Here is a 19,720-nt window from a genome sequence, read left to right as displayed (position 1 = left end):
TTTCAAACAATTGACAAGAAGGTATGAGTAACAGTAGGGGAAAAATTAGCATGGGGAAATAGTTTTTAGTTTGTGTAATGACTCATCCACTCCCAGTCTTTATTCAAGCCTAATTTAATGGTGTCCAGTTTGCAAATTAATTCCAGTTCAGCAGTTTCTCATTGGAGTCTGTTTTTGAAGTTTTTTCGTTGAAGAATTGTGACTTTTAGGTCTGTAATTGAGTGTCCAGGGAGGTTGAAGTGTTCGCCGACTGGTTTTTGAATGTTATAATTCTTGATGTCTGATTTGTGTCCATTTATTCTTTTGTGCAGAGACTGTCTGGTTTGGCCAATGTACATGGCAGATGGGCATTGCTGGCACATAATGGCACATATCACATTAGTAGATGTGCAGGTGAACGAGCCCTTGGTGGTGTGATGGTGTAGGATTCTCTCTTCTCAGGCCCTACGCTACCAGCACTATGAGCGATCTTCGAGACACGACTGACTTCCTGAGGAAACTACAATCCATTGGTGATCTTCCTGAAAACGCCATCCTTGCCACTGTGGATGTAGAAGCTCTCTACACCAACATTCCACACAAAGATGGACTACAAGCCGTCAGGAACAGTATCCCCGATGATGTCACGGCAAACCTGGTGGCTGAACTTCATGACTTTGTCCTCACCCACAACTGTTTGAGATTTGGGAACAATGTATATTTTCAAGTCAGCGGCACTGGTATTGGTGCCCGCATGGCCCCACAGTATGCCAACATTTTTATGGCTGACTTAGAACAACGCTTCCTCAGCTCTTGTCCCCCATCGCCCCTCCTCTACTTGCGCTACATTGATGACATTTTCATCATCTGGACCCATGGAAAAGAAGCCCTTGAGGAATTCCACCATGATTTCAACAATTTCCATCCCACCATCAACCTCAGCCTGGACCAGTCCACACAAGAGATCCACTTCCTGGACACTACAGTGCTAATAAGTGATGGTCACATAAACACCATCCGATACCAGAAGCCTACTGACCGTTGTATTTACCTACATGCCTCCAGCTTTCATCCAAACCACACCACACGATCCATTGTCTACAGCCAAGCTCTATGATGCATCACATTTGCTCCAATCCCTCAGACAGAGACAAACACCCACAGGATCTCTATCAAGCGTTCTTACAACTATAATACCCACCTACTGAAGTGAAGAAACAGATTGATAGAGCCAGAAGAGTACCCAGAAGTCACCTATTGCAGGACAGGTCCAACAAAGAAAATAACAGAACACCACTAGCAGTCACCTACAGCCCCGAACTAAAACCTCTCCAGCGGATCATCAAGGATCTACAACCTATCCTGAAGAATGATCCCTCACTTTCACAGATCTTGAGAGACAGGCCAGTCCTTGCTTACAGACAGCACCCCAACCTGAAGCAAATACTCACCAGCAACCACACAACAGAACCACTAACCCAGGAACCTGTCCTTGCAACAAAGCCCGTGGCCAACCCTGTCCACATATCTATTCAAGGGACACCATCATAGGACCTAATCACATCAGCCGCACCATCAAGGGCTCATTCACCTGCACATCTACCAATGTGATATATGCTATCATGTGCCAGCAATGCCCTTCTGCCATGTATATTGGCCAAACCAGACAGTCTCTGCACAAAAGAATAAATGGACACAAATCAGACATAAAGAATTATAACATGCAAAAACCAGTCGGCGAACACTTTAACCTCCCTGGACACTCAATTACAGACCTAAAAGTCGCAATTTTTCAATGAAAAAACTTCAAAAACAGACTCCAATGAGAAACTGCTGAACTGGAATTAATTTGCAAACTGGACACCATTAAATTAGGCTTGAATAAAGACTGGGAGTGGATGAGTCATTACACAAACTAAAACCTATTTCCCCATGCTAACTTTTCCCCTACTGTTACTCACACCTTCTTGTCAACTGATTGAAATGGGCCATCCTGATTATCTCTACAAAAGTTTTTTTTTCTTCTGCTGCTAATAGCCCACCTTAATTGATTAGTCTCAATAGAGTTGGTATGGCAACACCTTTTTTCATGTTCTCGGTGTATGTATATATATCTATCTATCTTCCTACTGTATTTTCCACTGTATGCATCTGATGAAGTGGGTTTTAGCCCATGAAAGCTTATGCCCAAATAAATGTGTTAATCTCTTAGGTGCCACAAGTACTCCTCGTTCTTTTTTCAGTGGGATACAGTAATACCAGGGTACAAAATATATCAGAAGTGCAGAACAGGTCATGCTGGTGGGGGAGTGACGTTATATGTGAAAGAAAGCATATAATCAAATGAAATAGAAATTATAAATGAATCAAACTGTACCATAGAATCTCTATGGATAGAAATTCCATGCTCTAATAATAAGAATATAGCGGAAGGGATATATTACCTACCACCTGACCAGAATGGTAATAGTGGCACTGAAATGCTCAGGGAGATTAGAGAGGCTATGAAAATAAAAAACTCAGTAATAATGGGGGATTTCAATTATGTACATCTTTACTGGGTACATGTCACCTCAGGACAGGATACAGAGATAAAGTTTCTTGACACCTTAAATGACTGCTTCTTGGAGCAGCTGGTCCTGAAACCTACCAGAGGAGAGGCAATTCTTGAGTTAGTCCTATGTGGAGCACAGGATCTGGTTGAAGAGGTGAATATAGCTGGACCGCTTGGTAATTGTGACCATAATATAATTAAATGTAATATTCCTGTGGCAGGAAAAACATCACAGTGGCCCAGAACTGTAACATTTAATTTCAGAAAGGGGAACTACACAAAAATGAGGAGGTTAGTTAAACAGAAATTAAAGGGTACAGTGTCAAAAGTGGCTCTGCAAGCTGCAGGGAAACTTTTTAAAGACACCATAAGAGAGGCTCAACTTACATGTATACCCCAAATTACAAAACAACAAGAGAACCAAAAAAGAGCCACCATGGCTAAACCACAAAGTAACAGAAGCAGTGCGAGGCAAAAAGGCATCCTTTAAAAAGTGGAAGTTCAGTCCTAGTTAGGAAAATAGAAAGGAGCATAAACACTGACAAATGAAGTGTAAAAATACAATTAGGAAGGCCAGTAAAGAATTTGAGGAACAGTTAGCCAAAGACTCAAAAAGTAATAGCATATTTATTTTTTTAAGTACATCAGAAGCAGAAAGCCTGCTAAACAACCAGTGGGGCCACTGTATGATCGAGATGCTGGATGTATCCGATGAAGTGAGCTGTAGCTCATGAAAGCTTATGCTCAAATAAATTGGTTAGTCTCTATGGTGCCACAAGTACTCCTTTTCTTTTTGCGAATACAGACTAACATGGCTGTTACTCTGAAACATATAGATGAACATAATTTGTTGAGGAAGAGTCAACATGGTTTTAGTAAAGGGAAATCATGCGTCACCAATCTACTAGAATTCTTTGAGAGGGTCAACAAACATGGGGACCAAGGGGATCCAGTGGATATAGTGTCCTTAGATTTTCAGAAAACCTTTGACAAGGTCTCTCACCAAAGGCTCTTATGCAAAGTAAGCTGCCATGGGATAAGAGGGAAGGTGCTGTCATGGATTGGTAACTGGTTTAAAAGATAGGAAACAAAGGGTAGGTATAAATGGTCAGTTTTCAGAATGGAGAGAGGTAAATAGTGGTGTCCCCCAGGGATCTGTTCTGGGGCCAGTCCTATTCAATGTATTCATAAATGATCTGGAAAAAGGAGTAAACAGTGAGGTGGCAAAATTTGCAGATGATACAAAATTACTAAAGATAGTTAAGACCCAGGCAGACTGCAAAGAGCTTGAAAAGCATCTCTCAAAACTGGGTGACTGGGCAACAAAATGGCAGATGAAATTTAATGTTGATAAATGCAAAGTAATGCACAATGGAAAGCATAATCCCAACTATACATATAAAATGATGGGGTGTAAATTATCTGTTGCCACTCAAGAAAGAGATCTTGGCATCATTGTGGATAGTTCTCTGAAAACATCCACTCAATGTGCAGCGGCAGTCAAAAACCCAACAGAATGCTGGGAATAATTAAGAAAGGGATAGATAATTGGACAGAAAATATCATGTTGCCTCTATATAAATCTATGATATGCTCACATCTTGAATACTGTATGCAGATGTGTTCACCCCACCTTAAAAATATATGTATAGGATTTGAAAAGGGTCAGAAAAGGACATCAAACATGATTAGGGGTATGGAATGGCTTCTGTATGAGGAGAGATTAATAAGACTTGAACTTTTCAGCTTGGAAAAGAGACGGCTAAGGGGAGATATGATTGAGGTCTATAAAATCATGACTGGAGTAGAGAAAGTAGATAAGGAAGTATTGTTTACTACTTCTCATAACACAAGAACTAGGGGTCACCAAATGAAATTAATAGGCAGCAGGTTAAAAACAAATAAAAGGAAGTATTTCTTCACACAATGCACAGTCAACCTGTGGAACTCCTTGCCAGAAGTTGTTGTGAAGGCCAAGACCATAACAGGGTTCAAAAAAGAGCTAGATAAATTCGTGGAGGATAGGTCCATCAATGGCTATTAACCAGGATGGGCAGGAATGGTGTCCCTTGCATCTGTTTGCCAGAAGCTGGGAATGGGCGACAGGGAATGGATCACTTGATGATTGCCTGCTCTGTTCATTCCCTCTGGGGCACCTGGCACTGGCCACTGTCGGAAGACAGGATACTGGGCTACATCGGCCTTTGGTCTGACCCACTAGAGCCGTTCTTATGATGTTAAGTGTCAAAGAGTTGTCAGTGGTTCACTGTCAAAGTGGGAGGGTGTATCTACTGTGGTGCCACCGGAATCAATTCTGGGTCTAGTACTAATGAGTATTTTCATTAATTACTTTAGATAGTGGAGTTAGGAGTATGCTTATAAAATTTGCAGATGACACCAAGCTGGGTGGGGTTGCAATCAATTTCAAAAATAGAATTAGAATTCAAAATGACCTTGACAAATTGGAGAATTTTACCTGTCCCAGGTGAGTGGGTGAAAGTAAGCAAAAGATGATCCTTTGATCCTATTTTATGGTCTTTCACTCTATTCCTTTAATCTTTTCTGCCTTCCTCATCAAGTGAACGACAGCAAGAGACGTGAATATTTGAGGATATATGAATTGCTACCTCCTGATCAGAATACCGGTAATTTAAGTAATTTCAAGGACACTATCTTGATACCCAAAATATTTTGGAAAAGTACAAAACAAAGAAATTATGTGAAATCATGGTCACCTGGAAATTTTTAAAATCTTGAATTCTGAGAAGAAACAACTAAATAAAACAATAGAAAAAATTAAAGTGAGACTGCAGATCAATCATAAAAATACAATTAATATTAGTATGAAGTGGCAGCCAGGAATTTAAGAAAATACTGACCACAGAAAGATCTACTGATAAATCAGAAGAGCTTTATTAAATGTAATTCCATCTTTTTATTATGAGGTAGTATTTTGTCCAGATTCCAATATTGAGGTATATGGCTCCTGTTACGGTAGTATCCAAAGTGCCTTCTAAGGAACACAGCCAAAATATAATCTGTGAGCTTTTCCATGATAAATGAATCCCAGACCATTTAAAATCAAGCAGTAATATCTTGTACCACTTTCTTTATCCAGTGATTACGTAAAGGAGCATGGTTCACTACCTGTATTTGAGAAAGAACCTAAGAGTACTGTAGGAAGATATCTTTCACAGGGAGAACTAAAAGAAAGTCAAAGAATTTCCTGCACCTTGTATTTTTATCCCGCAAAGAATTACCAAAATATCCTCTTCTGACTCTCTGCTGCTGCTCTTGTGAACCCTTTTCATTGGCTTTGTGGCTTTATTTTCTGGAATATCTACTTCTACCACTGTCAAAATTATTTTAGGCCAGTTTGATGTGGTTGAAAGGATGGTCAGTTTACTTCCTTGCTAAATTGTTTTCTCCCACTCATTGTGATGTACTCCTCAAAAGCTGCAAATTGATTTTTCCATCAGCCATGATTTCACTGTGAAGGAGTAGTAGAGGAACCAGTTTTGTTTGAGTCGTCAATATTCTCAGCAGGAGAGGAGCCAATTTTCTTAGTATTGTTGTGAGCAATCAGTTATTAATGACTGGTTTGCTTCCTCTCAGAAATCAGGATCTGCCCACATGGTCTTCAACAGACAGTTAAAGACGGCCTCTTGGCCAATAAAAAGGTAGGATATTCTGGGCAACAGGTTTTATAATGAATTTTGTTGAAAGCTTTTGCCCTAAATATTTTCTTGGAGCGCTGCCATGAATTCAGATCACTATTTAAATTTTGTTGTACTGAGTGATATATTAGATGTATGTATGCTCCTTGCATATGGCTGGACCTATCTGGTACTTCCAAATGTTCCATTCATTTAAGTATAAGTTTGATAGAAAATGTATTACAGAAGCACACACTTATTCCAGAAGTAGTAAAAAGGCTAATGAGATACTTCAATTGTGAAAGCTGTCATCATTTACATGGCTCTTTTTCCTTAAAGATTTATAACTAAACCATTAAAATGGTTCCCTTGGAATTGAAACTTGAAATAGAAAATCTCCATTTAGGAATACATTTGCACTGTTTTAAATTTATACAACACTAAACATAAGAATAAGATCTACCTCAAAGAGCTGCCTGAACAGTCCAATTTTTTTTCTGAAAACTGGTAAAAATATTAATCTAATTATCCATTTTCAGTAATCATTTTCTGAATGTATAACTCAGGCAGGTATGATATAAAAATATTATAGCAATCTACATTAGTCCATAATGTAATCTAACTACTTTAATATTTATCAATAGTTAATAGGCATATAGATTCATAGATATTTAGGTCAGAAGGGACCATTATGATCATCTAGTCTGACCTCCTGTACAACGCAGGCCACAGAATTTCACCCACCACTCCTACAAAAAAAACCTCACACCTATATCTGTGCTATTGAAGTCCTCAAATCGTAGTTTAAAGACTTCAAGGAGCAGAGAATCCTCCAGCAAGTGACCCAGGCCCCATGCTACAGAGGAAGGCAAAAAACCTCCAGCGCCTCTTCCAATCTGCCCTGGAGGAAAATTCCTTCCCGACCCCAAATATGGCGATCAGCTAAACCCTGAACATATGGGCAAGATTCATCAGCCAGATACTACAGAAAATTCTTTCCTGGGTGACTCGGATCTCACCCCATCTAATAGATCATCACAGGCCATTGGGCCTATTTATGAATATTTAATTACCAAAACCATGTTATCCCATCATACCATCTCCTCCATAAACTTATTGAATTTAATCTTAAAGCCAGATAGATCTTTTGCCACCACTGCTTCCCTTGGAAGGCTATTCCAAAACTTCACTCCTCTGATGGTTAAAAACCTTCATCTAATTTCTAGTCTAAATTTCCTAGTGGCCAGTTTATATCCATTTGTTCTTGTGTCCACATTGGTACTGAGCTTAAATAATTCCTCTCCCTCTCTGGTATTTATCCCTCTGCTATATTTATAGACAGCAATCATATCTCCCCTCAACCTTCTTTTAGTTAGGCTAAACAAGCCAAGCTCCCTGAGTCTCCTTTCATAAGACAAGTTTTCCATTCCTCGGATCATCCTAGTAAGCCCTTCTCTGTACCTGTTCCAGTTTGAATTCATCCTTCTTAAACATGGGAGACCAGAACTGCACACAGTATTCCAGGTGAGGTCTCACCAGTGCTTTGTATAATGGTACTAAAACCTCCTTATCCCTACTGGAAATACCTCTCCTGATGCATCCCAAGACCGCATTAGCTTTTTTCACAACCATATCACATTGGCGGCTCATAGTCATCCTATGATCAACCAGTACTCCAAGGTCCTTTTCCTCCTCCATTACTTCTAATTGATCCGTCCCTAGCTTATAACTAAAATTCTTGTTATTAATCCCTAAATGCATGACCTTACACTTCTCACTATTAAATTTCATCCTATTACTATTACTCCAGTTTACAAGATCATCCAGATCCTCCTGTAGGGTACCCCTGTCCTTCTCTAAATTGGCAATACCTCCCAGCTTTGTGTCATCCGCAAACTTTATTAGCACACTCCCACTTTTTGTGCCAAGGTCAGTAATAAAAAGATTAAATAAGTTTGGTCCCAAAACCGATCCTTGAGGAACTCCACTGGTAACCTCCCTCCAGCCTGACAGTTCACCTTTCAGTAGGACCCGTTGTAGTCTCCCCTTTAACCAATTCCTTATCCACCTTTCAATTTTCCTATTGATCCCCATCTTCTCCAATTTAACTAATAATTCCCCATGTGGCACGGTGTCAAATGCCTTAATAAAATCTAGGTAAATTAGATCCACTGCATGTCCTTTGTCTAAAAAATTTGTTACTTTCTCAAAGAAGGAGATCAGGTTGGTTTGACACGATCTACCTTTTGTAAAACCATATTGTATTTTGTCCCATTTACCATTGACTTCAATGTCCTTAACTACCTTCTCGTTCAAAATTTTTTCCAAGACCTTGCATATTACAGATGTCAAACTAACAGGCCTATAATTACCCGGCTCACTTTTTTTCCCTTTCTTAAAAATAGGAACTATGTTAGCAATTCTCCAATCATACGGTACAACCCCTGAGTTTACAGATTGATTAAAAATTCTTGCTAATGGGCTTGCAATTTCATGTGCCAGTTCCTTTAATATTCTTGGATGAAGATTATCTGGGCCGCCCGATTTAGTCCCATTAAGCTGTTCGAGTTTTGCTTCTACCTCAAATATGGTGATGTCTACCTCCATATCCTCATTCCCTTTTGTCATGCTACCATTATCCCTAAGATCCTCTTTAGTCTTATTAAAGACTGAGGCAAAGTATTTGTTTAGATATTGGGCCATGCCTAGATTATCCTTGACCTCCACTCCATCCTCAGTGTTTAGTGGTCCCACTTCTTCTTTCTTTGTTTTCTTCTTATTTATATGACTATAGAACCTTTTACTATTGGTTTTAATTCCCTTTGCAAGGTCGAACTCTACTTGATTTTTAGCCTGTCTCACTTTATCCCTACATGTTCTGACCTCAATAAAGTAGCTTTCCTTGCTGATCCCTCCCTTGTTCCACTCCCTATATGCTTTCTGCTTTTTCTTAATCACCTCTCTGAGATGCTTGCTCATCCAGCTTGGTCTACAACTCCTGCCTATGATTCTTTTCCTCTTACTTGGGTTGCAGGCTTCCGACTGCTTCTGCAGCTTTGATTTAAAATAATCCCAGGCCTCCTCTACCTTTAGATCCATAAATTCTTCAGTCCAATCCACTTCCCTAACTAATTTCCTTAATTTTTTGAAAGTCAGCCTTTTGAAATCAAAAACCCTAGCTGCAGATTTATTTTTATTAATCCTTCCATTCAGTTTGAACTGAATTAGCTCATGATCACTTGAGCCAAGATTATCCCCTACAACCATTTCTTCTATGAGGTCCTCACTACTCACCAAAACCAAATCTAAAATGGCATCCCCTCTAGTCGGTTCAGCAACTACTTGCTGAAGGCATCCATCAGCTATCGCATCTAGGAAAATCTGAGCCCTATTATTATTACTAGCACTCGTCCTCCAGTCTATATCTGGGAAGTTAAAGTCTCCCATGATCTCACAGTTTCCATTAGTATTTACTTTATTAAAAACATTAAAAAGGGCTCTATCCATATCCAAATTAGATCCTGGCGGTCTATAGCAGACCCCAAGCACTATCCCAGGGGAGGCTCTAATAGTTTTCTTCCCCAATTTAATTTTTGCCCAGACGGACTCAGTCATATCCATTTCATCGCTTCTTATTTCTTTACATTCTATCTCATCATTGATATACAGTCCTACTCCACCACCTTTACCTTTATTTAATGTGACCATTTCAATTAAAAGGTCATCAAAACAATGCACATAATCAGCTACTATCTTGAAGAAATACTGCTGAGGCTGAAACACAATTGGACATTGGCAAAGATTCATAGGTAATCTGACTAAGGACAAGGACTAATAAATTACAATGACATGCTCTGTACCATGCAATGGTATAAACCTTCACCCATCACCTCCTGGTTTAAACATGGAACGTAATGGTAATTGTCCCTTTTCTTGTTGGTTTATGTAGCAGCATTCATATTTAAGTTTGTATTTGGTCACTATATGTTATGGTAAAAATCTTCCAATTTGTATGTCTAACTTTGAAAATTTTGGCCTCCATTTATTTTCCAAAAAGAAAAATAGTGTAACCTAGTGTAACCTTGTTCTATTTTTGATTTTTTACTAGAGCTGTCAAGTGATTAAAAATATTAATTGCACCATTAAACAATAGAATACCATTTATTTAAATATTATTAGATGTTTTCTACATTTTCAAATATATTGATTTCAGTTACAACACAGATACATAAGTGTACAGTGCTTACTTTATATTTATTTTTGATAAGTATTTCCACTGTAAAAAAACAAAAGAAATAGTATTTTTCAGTTCATCTAATACAAGTATTTTAGTGCAATCTCTTTATCATGAAAGTTGAACTTACAAATGTAGAATTATGTACAAAAAAACCTACATTCAAAAATAAAACAATATAAAATTTTGGAGCCTGCAAGTTCACTCAGTCCTACTTCTTGTTCAGCCAATCGTGCAGATAAACAAGTTTGTTTACATTTGCAGGAGATAATGCTGCCTGCTTCTTATTTACAATGTCACCTGAAAGTGAGAACAGGCATTCTCATGGCACGGTTGTAGCCAGCGTCGCAAGATATTTACGTGCCAGATGTGCTAAAGATTCATATGTGCCTTCATGCTTCAACTACCATTCCAGGAGACATGCATCCATGCTGATGACGGGTTCTACTTGGTAACAATCCAAAGCAGGGCAGACTGCTGCATGTTCACTTTCATCATCTGAGTCAGATGCCACCAGCAGAAGGTTGATTTTCTTTTTTGATGGTTCTGGTTCTGTAGTTTCCGCATCGGAGTGTTGCTCTTTTAAGACTTCTGAAAACATGCTCAACATCTTGTCCCTCTCAGATTTTGGAAGGCACTTCAGATTCTTAAATGTTGGGTCAAGTGCTGTAGCTATTTTTAGAAATCTCACATTGGTACCTTCTTTGCATTTTGTGAAAGTGTTCTTAAAACGAACAACATGTGGTGGGTCATCATCCGAGACTGCTATAACATGAAATACATGGCAGAATGCGGGTAGAACAGAGCAGGGGAAATACAATTCTCCCCCAAGGAGTTCAGTCACAAATTTAATTAACACATTATTTTTTTAACGAGCATCATCACCATGGAAACATGTCGTCTGGAATGGTGGCTGAAGCATGAAGGGGCATATGAATGTTTAGCATATCTGGCATGTAAATACCCTGCAATGCTGGCTACAAAAATGCCATGCAAATCACTGTTCTCACTTTCTGGTGACATTGTAAATAAGAGGAGGGCAGCATTATCTCCTGTAAATGTAAACAAATTTGTTTGAGCGATTGGCTGAACAAGAAGTAGGACTGAGTGAACTTGTAGGCTCTGAAGTTTTACATTGTTTTGGTTTGAGTGTAACAAAAAAAATCTACATTTGTAAGCTGCACCTTCAGGACAAAGAGATTGCACTACAGTACTCGTATGAGGTGAATTGAAAAATACTATTTCTTTTGTTTTTCACTTTTACAGTGCAAATATTTGTAATCAAAAATATACACTTTTATTTCAATTACAACACAGAATACAGTATATATGAAAATGTAGAAAAACATCGAAAATACTAAATACATTTCAATTGGTATTGTTTAACAGTGTGATTAAAACTAATTAATCACATTAGTTTTTTTGAATCGCAATTTTTTTGAGTTAATTGTGTGAGTTAACGGCGATTAATCGACAGCCCTAATTTTTACTGAAAATATACATTCTATAAAATAATCATATATGGACTGTAAATATACCTGGACCATATTTTCATCAAGCTTCAAGCCAGCCTCTAGTTTTGAATGTACAGCTAACTGCAAAGGAATGCACACATTCCACACAGCAAAATCCTGCATTTATGCAGATTACCTTCTTGAATTTATGGTTTGGGTGAACAGCCACTTTTGCAGGCACAATCAGTTGTGTGTAGAAAAGTGAATGTGAAAACAATTGAGCTCAGAGATGGGGAACATTTTGCCCTTGTGGTCTTTTCTCCCATTGTTGCATTGAAGAGTGGGGAGGAGGGACGTTATCGAGATAATTCGCATCAATACAAAGGATAGATATGTGTATGAGTGGGCAGACTCTAGTAGCAATGTTCATTTTGAATTCTTAGTGTATGATTGTCTGTGAAGGAGGGGGAGGCAGTTGTTCTAAGGTCACATGGTAACAGTATTCTCTTCTTCCAAAACAAACTATAACTGGAAATATTTGTTCAGAATTCCACTCTCTCTAATGCAGTGTTCACTTGTGATACAGGCCCTCCAGGTCTAAATATCTACAGTAGATTCAAGTAACGAAACAAATGTTAGTGTACGGCAGAAATTAATATTCCTGATATAGAGAAAATAAGTGAATATGGAATATTTTGAAATATAATGAATTAACAGCATTCTTACAGTGTTGTAACTTTTGTCCCATTCCCCCCATCACCAGCCTACCAATTCTTTCCTGTTGCTTTTCTTCTGTTGGTTCTATATGAACAATTAAAATATCAAAAAATTATATATTCCTTACAAATGAGATGAGAACTTATACAAAGAACAAAAAAGAGAATTCAATGAGCTATTTTTCAATAGACATTGGAACAAAAAAAGGAATATGTGCTATTTAACATGAGGAGGCCAGACATTTTTTAGGTGTTTTCATTTTATATTTTGCCTTTATGCATGATTTATCTTATAGCCTTGTCCTTAAATAACCATTTAACTAAAATGACACAATTTTGTAGCCAGTGATCCATGACATTAAATATTTGGAAAAGCTATTGATTCACTGAACTGAAAAAAATTAAATATGTTAAGGCATAGCTTCAAAATAGAATTTTATTTATTGTAAATTATATTTGATCTTACTTTTTTTTTTTTTTTTTACTATTTAAAGTACAAAAACCAGGTACATCTATAATAAAGCATTCAATTTATTTGTGATTAGTCTGTAACTAAACAGTCGTTCCGTTTTTTAAATGTAGCCAGATGTAGTGTTAAATAAAAGCAGCTTGCACCTAAAGCATTTCCCCTTGTTCCCATGTCATATTCCTCTGCATGTACCTCTTTCTGTTTGTATTAGTCATTCTCTCTAGGTAAATTGTCCATAAGACCCATGATTCCATTAGCAAATTATCCAGAAAATGTTGTCAGTGCACATTGTGACATTTTGTGCCACTGGTGGATTTGCTGCTATTCCAGTGGTCTAATTAACCTGGCAGTTATCTCCTGTACCCAACATTGTCATCTCCTTTTCCTGGATTCAGACCTCCTCCTCCCCCCCACCTTTAAATGAATATCAGATTTACTATTGATTTGTCTGTCCCCCCCACCCCCTTCTCCCCCCTTCCTCTTGATTGGCAGTATCATCCAGACAAGCAGAGCGCAGATGTGCCAGCAGGAGAAGTGGAGGAGCGTGTGCAGAGGTTCATCGAAATTGATCAAGCGTGGAAAATTCTAGGGAACGAAGAGACAAAAAAAGAGTATGACCTACAGCGCCGTGGTAGGTTCCTGCCGAGGAGAGCTGGCTGAAGTGGCAAAGTAGTGGCAACAGCTCTTAAATGCAGGGGCTGGAATAGTAGTTAGATAGTATTTTTAAAAGCTTTTTGTTTCTGAACCAAATGTTTTATTTGCTCTTATCCTGCTTTCATATTTGGATATGTTATTGATACTGATAAATACACATACATTAACCAGTAAAACCATTGAATTACTTCCAGTGAGGCATTAGGTAGTGATACTTCTAATCATTTTAATAAATATGGAATTTAGACTGTAATTATGTAGTTTAGCCATTCTTATCATTGCAGCAGTTTCAGTAAATTTTCTTAACTACTTCAAGTTATGGCCAGCACTATATTTTGTTGAAGCAGTTTAGATATAGGTACTGAGTAATTTATGTCTAAGATACAGTATATCATATGGCTTTATAAACACTTCAGACTTATTAAGGCACATTCTTTTTTGGGTGTGTGTATTTTAGGATAGCTTTCATAAATAATCTCTAGTACAATTACTCTTTATGAAGCAGGTTTATAAATAATATTCCAGTAAAACACATTAACTAGGCAGCTCCAGCATGCATTTCTTTTTTACATCTCAGAAAATAGCTTCTTGAAACAGCGACAGGCTGTTGTGATAAAGAAAGGGGGGAAATGTAGGTCAGGTCTGTCACACATGGGCTACCATTACATGAAGTGATAGGCTGTCTTTCTGTTCTGGCCTCAGGATAGGAGTCCCTCAGCCTTCCATTAGAACCTTCAATAAATGTATATCCACCCTACATGTTAATGGGGGGAGTCAATAATAGTGTATTGCCCGTGGGGAAAAAGCTCCGTCGCGCTCTGCAGTAACACACTCTGGTCCAGCATTGACATGTAGCCACCACCACTTTTCAATGTGTCTGATAAAAGCCCACTGTCTCTGCAGCTTATTGAATTCCCTTCCATTGTACATTGGCACACCATCAAACCTTTCTCTCTTGCACTGATTTTAACTCCCCTGCTGCAAAGGTTACCAGAACTTTGAGAAACAAAAGCTTAGTCATAGTAGCAGATACACATTATTGTAGGATAAGAAGAAAGATATACAATGCATAGAAGTTTATTTTCAGCATGAATTTCTAATTATATTTAAATATATCACTTTCTCAGACTGTGTAAGTATTGAGGGGAAGGTAAAATTTTTAAAATAGCTGAACAAATAATTTTCAAACTGGATTTGTGGGGTTTTTTTTTCCCATTTAAGCAGTATTATGATTACATTGAAATTACCTATTACCTCAGTGCTATCGGGGGGGGAAAAAAGCCTGATTTAACTTCAGGATAGGAATTTCTCGTAAGTCTCATAACACTTCATTATGCTTTTAGATTTTTACAGCACTCTTGTCACCCACTCTAATAACTACTGCATGCTTAGGTGTGATGAAATTAATAAGAGTTTTATCTATAAATTTTTATTTTTATGTATGTGATGGGTTTAATTTAAAGCCTTAATATATACCACAGAATTTTAATATACTGGGCTCAATTCCACCAGTGCAGTCAGTGGAATTACATCAGGAACGAATATAGTATATTCTGTCTTCCTGTGGTGGCAGTAGACACAGATTGCTTTTAAGTAGCTTTGTATTTAAAGCATCTTCGCGTCAATTAAAGATGTATTAATGTGTGCTGAGACTCTTGCATCCAAAGGAGTTATTCTAGAGAGTTATCTCAAGAGAATGTAAAGACACTTAAAAAAGGAAAACAAATTATACGTTTATTATTTATATGAACCTGAAAGCTCCTTCAGCACTCCCAATTGCGTATCATGAAGATTATGCATTTTAAAATATAAGGTTCTGTTCACACAACACTGGTGTGATTCAAATAAAGTTGTGCACAGGATGTACACTTCCAGTGTCGCTTTGAATTTCAGCCACTTCACAGTAAGTACAGTAGCAGCAGAATGGCAGTGAAATTGACTAGAATCAGTGATGAGCTGCCAAAATCTTAACAGCCGGTTCTCTATAAAAAGTTCTGATTTAAGGGATGTGCCCCAGTATGTATTTTTTGTACCAACTGGGTTACCATTTTTAAAATGTAAAAATTCCTCCCGGACGGCGATTTAAGAACCAAAAAGCCTGACCTGTCTGGGAAAATACGGATGTATGTTAACCCTGCCTAAAGTTCTTTTTTAAAAAGATGGGCCTGAACTAGAAATGAGCTCCGTTTCACATGTGTGGGTCCCCGCCACTCCCTGGGGGTTTGCTAGGGTGACCAGATATCCCGATTTTATAGGGACAGTCCCGATTTTGGGGTCTTTTTCTTATATAGGCTCCTATTATCCCCCACCCCCTGTCCTGATTTTTCACACTTGCTGTCTGGTCACCCTAGGGTGTGCACATGTGTGGGTCCCAGCTGCTCCATGCCCCCCTCATTGAAGCAGGTGTGCAGGGTTACTGCCCTGGGAACTGCAGGGCACCAGTGGATGTGGGGCCAGTTGCAGCCAGGGGCGTGGGGCAGGGCTAGCTGGAAGCAGGGGGTGCAGGGCTCGCTGCGGGCAGGGCAGCGGGTGCGGAGCTGGCTGGAGACAGGAGGGTGTGGGGTTGGCTGGAGACAGGGCAGGGGCTGACTGGAGGTAGGGGCTGGCTGCAGGCAGGGCAGGGGGGTGCAGGGCTGGCTGGAGACGGGTTGGCTGCAGGCAGAGGGTGCAGTGGTGGCTGGAGACGGGCAGGGGGTGCGGGGGTGGCTGGAGACGGGCTGGCTGGATACAGGGCAGGGGGTGCGGGGGTGGCTGGAGATGGGCTGGTGTGGGCAGGGCAGGGGGTGGGGCAGGGGCTGGAGGCAGGGCAGGAGGTGGCTGGAGGCAGGGGCTGGCTGCAGGCAGGGGGTGCGGGGGTGGCTGGAGGCAGGGGCTGGCTGCCGGCAGGGTGGTGGGTACTCATGGGGAGAGCAGCAGGACACAGCCCAGGCCCAGCAGAGCAGCCGGGGACCCACCAGGCAGCAGCAGGAGCCCCAGGGGAGCAGGAGCAGCAACAGGGCTCGTGCCCAGAGCTAGGCGGCAGCCCACATGGCTCCCACAGCGCAGCGCCCCCGGTGCCGGAGGAGGAATTACATCACACCCCGGCCGGAGCCCATCAAAGCCTCAGTGCCCCCTGCAGGGAAGCGGGTTAACAACCGGTTCTAAAACTGCTTCAAAATTTAACAACTGGTTTGCGCAATCCGGCTCCAGCTCACCACTGACTAGAATCCTGTTCTCTGAATTGCCAGTACAGCACACTTCAGAAATAATGATTCTGATCAATTTCATGGACACTTCTGCTGGGGCAGGAACAAAGGGGAAGAGCTATGAGGAAGAGTTTGGCTCAGATACTTATCCAAATTTATTTGGTCTGGAAATCTTACAAGAACTGCCTTTTTGTGTGCTTTGTGAAAATTTCACTAACTCCTTGTTTTGCCAGGTTGGAAATGAAATAAGAACTCCACTTTTTCATAATATTGAATCTTCTGCTTCTAATCCTTATCAGAAGCATGAAGGAGAAGGGAAAACGCACATTATGGTTTACCTATTAAAAAAGGAACTTCTTTCCAGGTCTGGTCTAAGATTCGTTCATTTCTGATCATAACTCCCCTTCCCAAAGATTCATATTCAATTTGTTTGAGTGGCTAATAGAAATTAGGCTAAAACTCCATTGAACATCCCAACTTCATATATAGTACAAATGCTCAAATCCAGCTGCTGTGGTGGTGGTAGTAGTTACCAAATGTTACCATTTGACTGGTGGTTTATGTTCAATGGGTTTGATTTCCATGGACACGTGTCTACATCACAACATATTTCTCATCCTTGAATTGTCCTGTATCCCTCTCAGAAGTTGCCCTTCCAAGTTTGGGTTTATGAACATTAGAGGAGCACACTTGCACTGCTGCCTTTGCTGTACCTGTTCTATGTCTGAAGGCTTTAAGTCTCTACGGATCTCTTTATGGTACTTTTTGTGTGCACTACATTCTCAAAACATTTGTTTTTAAACAAGGTGTAAAGGTGCGGGAAGTCCCAACACACACCCTTGTGGCCCAGTGTGGTGCTGCAGGTATGCCCCACCTTAATTTCCCCTGTTTTGGGAGAGAGTAGGTTCACTTTAACAGTCTTGGGGAAAGAAGCCAACACACACTAACAAAAAAGCCTTTGGTTAGGCTGGTCTCCTAGAGCCTGAGAGAAAACAACCACTACATACTGCAGCCTACATGGCTTCTACTACCCTCTCTCTCACTCAGCTTCCTCTTCCTGTTTATATAATCCTAGGCCAAGGCAAGGTCTCCTTGATTAGGCTCTGGAGAGTCCCTTAAAGGAGTAGTACACTCCACACAGTGCAGAGCAGCATAAAAAGCAACAATATACAACAATTTCTATTTTTTTAATAGAAAAGCAATTCTGGAGAATTCTTTTTTTCCCTTTTAACTTAAACAAGTTAGGCTCAAAGCATCTAGCTTAATAAGTTCATGGAGGATATGTCTATCAATGGCTGTTAGCCAGGATGGGCAGGGATGGTGTCCCTAGCCTCTGTTTGCCGGACACTGGGAATGGGCAACAGGGAATGGATCACTTGATGATTACCTTACCTCAGGTTCTGTTCATTCCCTCTGGGTCACCTGGCATTGGTTGTTGTCGGAAGACAGGATACTGAGCTAGATGGACCTTTGGTCTGACCCAGTGTGGCCGTTCTTATGTAAATATCTTAACTTACAAAATGTCTACTCTTTGGAGTGGTAAGATGTTCACATAAATCTGTGCTCAGATTCAGACTCAATGACTTTGCTATAGCTCTGCAGTTGAGCAGATAAGCTCCAAAACAATATTAAAGAGGATTTTTGAAAGCTTTTGTAAAATATAAAGAAAAATGATTGAAATCCTGTATTAACCAAGTTAGCCAAGTTTCCCTTATCTGGAAGGACTGGTGAAGTGCTCAGCTGTTGGAAGGATTCTTGAACATTGAGTTTAGTGCTTCCCAGATAATTGGAAAAAGTAGCTGGTTTTAAAATGTCCTTGTTTGCAATTTAGGGCTTCACCTACGGTATCATCACTTTTAAAACTTCAGTATTGTCCCGGGGGTACTCTCACCCTCAGCTTCGGGCAAATCCCTTTGTGTGAGGTGGAAATACCATAGTGGTGGATGGAGATTTAGAAAGGGAATCTTACACTGGTCCAATTGTGAAGAAATGTAGAACATTTAAAGAATAAGTAGTTTACCGTTAATTTTTTCTTCATCTTGTCACACACTCATTTTAGTTCAGGATTTTTGAAAATGAGCACTCTTCCCTCATCCCAACTTTCTCTTCTCATCCTACATTGAAATCATAATGCTGTGTTTGACATCAGAATGTGGATGCAGAGCTGATTGCTACAAGAGCAGCATTACAACTTCCCTGCAGGATCAAGCAGGAGCAGCAAGCGAGAAGTGCCTATAAAAATGCTTTTAATAGCTAGCACAAGCGGCAAAGAGAACTCTGACTAGCATATGACAAGAAAATAGAGATATTTTAATGTGGTATATTTTTAGTTGTTCCCTAGTATGAGAATCCCTTTTTAAAAAAGCGTAAGTAAAGCTCAAAAAAGCCTTTCAAAACCAAAATAAAGCTTCAAGCACAGCCACAATGTGGCAGGCCCTGTGGGACTCTCTGAAACCCTGCAGTTTGCCTGGCAGGTCTACCACTCTTTAAGTGACAGCAATGTACATTGTGTTTCTGGCTAAGGATCTTAAAATTGTGGAACTTCATGGGCACTTGGTGACTTGGGGGATTGATAATGGGACACAGAGAGCCTTTTACCACTAGGTCATTCAAAATCCAGACCATGTTCATAGTGGCTGTAAATTAACCCATTGGTGGCTGATTAGCCTGTGTGCAATGAGTTAATCTCATTCTAGTCCCCAAAGCACAAGTAACTATTCACAGTAGTACCTTAAAGACTAACAGATTTATTTTGGCATAAGCTTTCGTGGGTAAAAAACCCCACTTCTTCAGATAAATAAGTGGGGTTTTTTACCCAC

General features: G+C 39.8%; 1 protein-coding gene across 3 annotated transcripts in view; it reads left to right on the top strand.

Moving 5' to 3' along the window:
* The window catches only part of DNAJC24 (DnaJ heat shock protein family (Hsp40) member C24), a 68,857-nt gene that overhangs the window by 35,313 nt on the left and 13,824 nt on the right, over nt 1-19,720 (top strand). For all 3 annotated transcript variants that reach the window (XM_077818482.1, XM_077818480.1, XM_077818481.1), the window contains one exon: nt 13,555-13,693. In XM_077818482.1, the coding sequence (XP_077674608.1) occupies nt 13,555-13,693 (139 nt within the window). The remainder of the gene's footprint in view (nt 1-13,554; nt 13,694-19,720) is intronic.

This window comes from Eretmochelys imbricata, chromosome 6, assembly GCF_965152235.1.
Source record: "Eretmochelys imbricata isolate rEreImb1 chromosome 6, rEreImb1.hap1, whole genome shotgun sequence".
NCBI lineage: Eukaryota > Metazoa > Chordata > Testudines > Cheloniidae > Eretmochelys > Eretmochelys imbricata.
Note: the sequence above shows the minus strand (reverse complement) of the source record. Positions and strands in the feature narration are given on the sequence as shown.